We start from the raw sequence: 6,549 nt of genomic DNA, 5'->3' as shown, positions 1-6,549 counted from the left end.
ACTCAGGCCTTCTCAGGTAACAACATCGCTTTCTGTTGCAAGAAAATGGTGCCACCATACAAGGGGCGTCTGCAGGGGTGGGCTGAAGGGGATGTATACCTCCCCCCCAAAAAAAATTAAGGAATTTTTCCTTTTTACTAGAAAAAATCTTTCCAAAAATTTCATATTTGATTTTTTTCCAAAAAAATTAATTTTCTGTGAATATCAATGGATTTTTTAATTTATTTTTTTTATTTTTGCAAAAAATATAATATTTGAAATTAAATTTTCCAATTTTTTTTTGCAAAAAAATTAATGTTCTGTGAATAACTATGGATTTTTGAAAAAAAATCCAAAAAAAATTAATTTTTTTTGATTTTTTTTCCAAAATATTAATGTTTTTGTAAATAGCTATGGATTTTTGAATTTTTTTTTTACAAAAAACCAAGCTCTCCCCAAAATATAATCATGTGAACGCCCTTACATACATTTCCAAGAGGCTATTCTCTATCTCTGAGAATAAATTAATTTGACATTAGCTATCAGAATAAGATTGATATAAATTTTAGATCAAATATAAAATTAAAGAATTGCAAGCTATATTTTTTTTTTTTCCAAGTGTGTAAGTTTCAAGTTTCCACCCTGTACTTTTAATACGTTTAGAGCCAAGTACGTTCACTAAATAAAGAGAAAATAAAAAAAGGGGAAGAATAGGATCTTCCCTTGGGCATTTATTTTGAATAGAAGCATCACACAACCTCTTTAGTATGCAACATTATATAACAAATATTCTATTATGTTCTATTAACAGACAATCTATGAGGATCTAGGGCCGTAGATGTAAAAATATGTAATAATTGTATTATAAATCATCGTCTTAATGAGAGTCAGCGCTCATTTTGAGTCTAAATACTTTCTATTATTATATATATTTATTTAAAAAATAGAGAGTAGAGAACAGATTAATAATCGTAAACGGCAGATGAAATTTATTCATAAAAATAAGCCAAGCAAGACTAATATTCTCTAAATAGATTTTTCAACGATAATTGAGTCATTAGAGCGTAATCTGTCTACACCCTGATTGCTCCTAGATTTCATTGGTCGTTAAAGATAAAATAGGGAGGAGAGAAAATCTTCCCCGCTCCGACGGCGAGTTACTACTTTTTTTTTTTCTTTCCCTCCTTCCTACCTCCTGGCTCATCGCACGCATTTTTTGTCGAAGGAAGAAATGGAGTGAGTCTCTTCTTTATGACTATTAAGGAGTCGATTATAGCGAAGTTTAACTACAACAAGTTCTATTAGACTTAGCAATTTGTTCATCATAATTACAAAGAAAATAGTGAACTAATTGGTTCAGTTCTTGGAGTTGCTTTGGTTCGGAATTAAGAGTACTTGAATTTTTTTAATTGATTGGATAAGGATGTGCATGTGATGACAGTGGACATGGATCTTGTGTTGAATCGTCGTCGGAGTCAATCTCCTTCCATGATGGAAGAATCCTCCTCATCTAATAAGTCAGAAGGAAACATGCGTCTCGCCTCCGGAGGGAGATTATCTTTCTCTGTAGACTCTTTACTCGGAACAAAGTCTGCAAAGCTACAAGTTGAAGAGGAGGAAGAAGAAGACGTGGACATTGATGTGGGAGAGGACGAAGAGGATGAAGTGGAGAGTCGACTCTCAGAGTGTTCCAATCCTGAAGAAGAAGAAGATGGCAAAACAACTGAAGATGATGAAGAGCGATCCTTTTCATCCGGACTTGTCATTCCCACACCTCTTATGCCGGGTCGTAGTCCCAACATGTTTCTTGCTAACATGGCCATGGCTGCAGCGGCTGCGAGATTCCCTCCTACGTCCGGATCATCTCCGCTTCTCCCACATCCACCTCCTGGATGGCCGCCCAACTTTCCGGGACATCTTCCAGGACTTAACAACATTCCAAATCCCTTTTTTAGACCAGGTAAATCAATACACTCTTTCAATCCCGTATTTTCCCCTCTAAAACAAACGAAAAAAAAACTTGTGCCTCAGGAATATATATCATACAACATTTATAAGCAATAATTGTAGGACTATATACCCCCTTCTTAATTCCCTCTGACAACCGGTCAAAATAACCATTTCCTCTTTCCATTTGTCAGAGTTTTATCACGGAATCATCATAAGTTGTTATCCAATACTTTGTGTATATATTTTGACTTATTTATGTAATATGATTTTGTTTAATCAATTACATAGTAAGATGAAGCTTCAATATTATTTTTCATTAGTTTAAGTTAAGAAATCCTTTTTTCTCGTGTAGTCCATCAATACGGGTCTATCTATGTACCTAGGATCTACACATTGTATAGTAATTATTGATTTCCAGAAAAACATTCCGTGTTGTCGTGATATCAAATAATTGATATCGATTACATATGAATTATGATGAAGGGAGAAGGATTTGAAATAGAAATAAAAATAATAACGCATTGATCATTTCAGACCTTACACTCAAACCCCCCACGGGTCCCATCAAAATCGGGACTCTACGAAAGCACAAGCCCAATCGAAAGCCAAGAACTCCCTTCACAACTCAGCAACTCTCCGCGCTAGAGAAAAAATTTCGACAGAAACAGTATCTATCCATAGCAGAGCGGGCCGAATTCTCTGCCTCTCTTAAGCTCACAGAGACTCAAGTCAAAATATGGTTTCAAAACCGTCGCGCCAAGTCCAAGAGGCTCCAAGAGTCAGAGTTAGAAAGACTGCGGATTGCATCATCTCCACTTTTACCCCGGCCCTATGGTATGATACCTCCTTCTCTCCTTGGTGGGGGTGGTGGACATCCCCCAGGGTTTTTTCAAGGACTTGCTGCTAATCTGGGGGTATCGTCCATGATGGCTCCTTCTTCTTCCTCACCTCCTACGAGGGAAATTAATTAGGATGAAGGAAACCAGTCACGCAGGATTGAGGAGAAAGAGCGAACGAAACGAAAAGGTCTTTAACAATTTGAAAATTTTGAATAAGCATTTAATATTCTTGCAGCGTATATAAACCATACTCTTTTTAAAACCTCTTTTGAATTACTTACTATATCTATCTATTATTAATTATCATAATTATAATCTATGTATAGTCTTCATACGTCATTGTCTTGTAACGATAATATACATACATTCATTATATAAACGACACACTTTGGAGTGTCATTTTATTAGTATGGACTATTCAGCGTTGATTTGAGTTTTAATTTCTACCAAGTAATTGAATTTATGGCCCCTCAACAACAAGACAAACTTGACCTAAAATAAAAAATAGGATAAAATCCCTTTTTTTTTTTTCATATAAATATATACAAACCCAATATTTCGTAGACATATTTCAATCAATTATAGGCTTACTATTCAAATTCCTGGGATGGATTAAGATACCCCATAATGTTAACTATGGTTTACATCCTTTATTTGATTTAAGAAATCTATATTGGCCCCGATATGGCGAACCCAATGAGGTACTAAAAATAATTTGTGTATAAAAATTGTTGAATAATTGTATTAGAATACAAATATGATCCAGACATAATTTTGAGAAAATTACTTCAAGCTAGCTTTTGTGTTGATTGACCACATCTTGAGTTGAATTTGAGTTTTGAAGCAGTAAGTCAAGTTGAGTTCGAGTAAAGGTTAAGTCTTTGTTTGACGTTCTTAATATTATTAAGAACGTCAATTATTATTATCAATCAAATAAGCTCTGAAAACGTATATACCTATATTGGATCATGGAACCTTACATTCGAAAAGGGGGGAAGGGGGAATGGCCAAAATCAGTTGGTAGATTTGTGTTGGAGTAACTGACAAACTAGGTTTATGCCTTATTACCTTATGAATTCATACAAACGGGCTTTATTATTGTTTGTGGATTTTGTACAGTAGGATTTCATAGTTTTACTTTGCCTGATACTCCAATGCAGACTATACCCTCAACTTGGCAGGTTCTATAGGCCAATGAGGTAATGGGCTGTAGCCCCCCCCCATATCAAAGTTTCCAATAAATTTAATTCTTCAAAAAGAATTAATTTTCTCTAATAGATATGGTTTTTTGAATTTTTTGGGTGAGAATCTGTGAATTTTTGAAATTTTTTCTGAGAATCTATGAATTTTTGAAATATTTTTTCAAAAAATTAAATTTTTAGTGAATAACTAAGGATTTTTGAAATTTTTACCAAAAAAATTCATATTTGAAGATTCATTTTTGGAATTTTTTTCCAAAAAATTTTACTTTTCAACTATTTTTTTTCAAAACATTTAATTTTTTTCGAACGGCTGTGGATTTTTGATTTTTTTTTCCAAAAAATTTCAAAAACCAAGCCTCCCTCACCAATATATATATATACATATTCCTGCGTACGCCTCTGAATATTACCTACAAACTGTTTCTTTTCTGAGGAAAGGTTGCGTGAAACAATCAAAGTAACGACGTTTTTACATAGTTATTATCATAAAATACTCCACTTTGATAGTGTAGTCGAGTTTGTTTGTTTTGGCGTTTGACTCCAATTCAGCACTATTAGTATTGTACCAGCGTGTCTTACTTATTCAATTTAATAATCATGGACAAGTACTGCTCTACTAATAGCCTACTAATACAAGTCATAAGAGAAGGAGGCGTTTGTCTATGTACATACGCCTCTGACCATGAAAGACTCTCCTCTCTAGGAATGCTATCACGAAAATCGAATTTAAAGTAATGAAGACTGACAAGCGAAAACAAAAAAAGAAAAACTGAAATAAAACCACATTAAGAAAGAATAAAAAACTATTTAAAAAAATAAATAATACATTTATGGCGCGTGAGTTGGTTGTATATTATGTATATATACGATAAACAGTTCTTCGTTGTCTTGAATTACCTGCTTTGCTTCATTGCTCACCTACCTCCAAAGTCTCAATCACTCTTAAATATATCATAAATTACATATAGTTTTTGAGGAGTTAAGACATACAAAAAAAATATTGAGGAAAAGTTAAAAAAAATGGAGATTTTTTTTTTTTTTGTTTAATTTATATACAAGGTGGTTCAGATATATGTGGGGAAGTCTTTAAAGTCATATAACGAACACATTAAGCCCCCCCCCCTCCTTCTTCCCTAGAGATCTCACCGTTATATAATTCTCCATATAGTCTATTCTGGATAGGAAGTTATTGTGACTTTCTACCCCAGTGTCGACGACTTGAAGGCCGACATAGATTCTGTATGGGACAACTTATCGGAGGAAACCATCTGCATTGCCTGTAATAAAGTAGTTTCGAAGCATCAGAGAACTGCACTTGCCGCAAATAATGTCATGGTGTAATGGAAATAACTCACATTCAATTTGAAGGAAATTTGATTGCTGATTGCAATGGTCTAAAAATATCTTTTGAGAAATAAATATTTGTGTATTTTCCTGCCTGTTTAAGTTGTCCTAATACTTTTGAGTCACCCTGTAGTTAAATGTTCAACTACAGGGTGGTCCAAATATATAAGAAAATCGTTAAAGGCTTATAACAAGAACCATCATTTTTTATTATTATTCTTTGAAAACTACATTAAATGACATTTAATGATACATATCCCCCTCTCTTGATAACCACAGGCATTTGACAACAGAATCTTTAGATAGCCCGGGCAACCTCGTGTGGATCAAGTTTTGTCATTGTATGGGTAATGGACTTCTACAGGGCCTCCACAGACGAATGAAACTTGGCACATGCCTCCCTCCCCGGATTCGAATGGGTCCAGGTCCGGCCTGTGCACAGGTTAAAAATGTGGACTCCAAAACTGAGGACATCCTGCACTTTTGTGGGCTGGTGCACTATATTATGGGAAGGTGTAATTGGTTTCCTTGGCTATCCAGGGAATGTTAATTAAAAGAGCAAAGCAAGTAGGAAGGTAATGCTGGATATGCACAAGGACGCCCGGGTCTGCCAAAGGTTTCAGAGCCATGGTGCTGAGATTATCAAAAGAGGGGGATCTCATTATAAGCCTCGTTATAAGCCTTAAAGATTTTACTAATTTATCTGGACTACCCTGTATATACAGCCCAATATTTCATTGACATATTTGAGTCATTAGTAGGCTTATTATTCAAACATCTGGGGTGAATTAAGATACCCAAGAAGTTTAACTATAGGTTAGAAACTTTGTTTGATTAAAGACACTTACTTATATGTATTGTCACGGATTTGACGCCTTCCAAATATATAACATCTATCAATTTCTCATTCTTTAATTGTGACAATCAATTTTGGGTGCTTCAAGTACAATTTGGGGTGCACTCAAAGGGTTATTAAGAATAATCCATGTTGATCGAAATTCACGAATACAAATGTAATTTACACTCAATTTTGAGAACCGTTGTTCCAGCTTGTTTTTGCGTTGACGGGCTACATACATATGTATCAATGCGACACCTTGCTAATGCAAAAATGTATACATGGTTTTTGTTGTCAGCTGATGATATTTCAGCATATTTTCCCTATATCAGTGCTCTGAACAATTGTGAATGGTTTCTTCGATTAAGATGTTGTAAACAATTCCATATAACTGTTG

At 34.5% G+C, this 6,549-nt stretch overlaps 1 protein-coding gene across 1 annotated transcript; it reads left to right on the top strand.

The window, feature by feature from the left end:
- The first annotated feature begins 1,230 nt into the window (after positions 1–1,230).
- On the top strand, positions 1,231–3,543 carry LOC121129736 (uncharacterized). The gene is made up of 2 exons (XM_040725456.2): positions 1,231–1,939; positions 2,464–3,543. Exons 1-2 carry the CDS (start codon positions 1,414–1,416, stop codon positions 2,898–2,900), a joined length of 963 nt encoding a protein of 320 aa, XP_040581390.1. The 5' UTR covers positions 1,231–1,413; the 3' UTR covers positions 2,901–3,543.
- Positions 3,544–6,549: the final 3,006 nt, after the last annotated feature.

Source organism: Lepeophtheirus salmonis, chromosome 14 (assembly GCF_016086655.4).
Source record: "Lepeophtheirus salmonis chromosome 14, UVic_Lsal_1.4, whole genome shotgun sequence".
Lineage (NCBI taxonomy): Eukaryota > Metazoa > Arthropoda > Copepoda > Siphonostomatoida > Caligidae > Lepeophtheirus > Lepeophtheirus salmonis.
Note: the sequence above shows the minus strand (reverse complement) of the source record. Positions and strands in the feature narration are given on the sequence as shown.

Coding starts and splice junctions, on each gene's coding strand:
- LOC121129736 (XM_040725456.2), top strand. CDS start 1,414: ATGACAGTGGACATGGATCTTGTGTTGAATCGTCGTCGGAGTCAATCT. Junction 1,940..2,463: donor AAATCCCTTTTTTAGACCAG/GTAAATCAATAC, acceptor TGATCATTTCAG/ACCTTACACTCAAACCCCCC.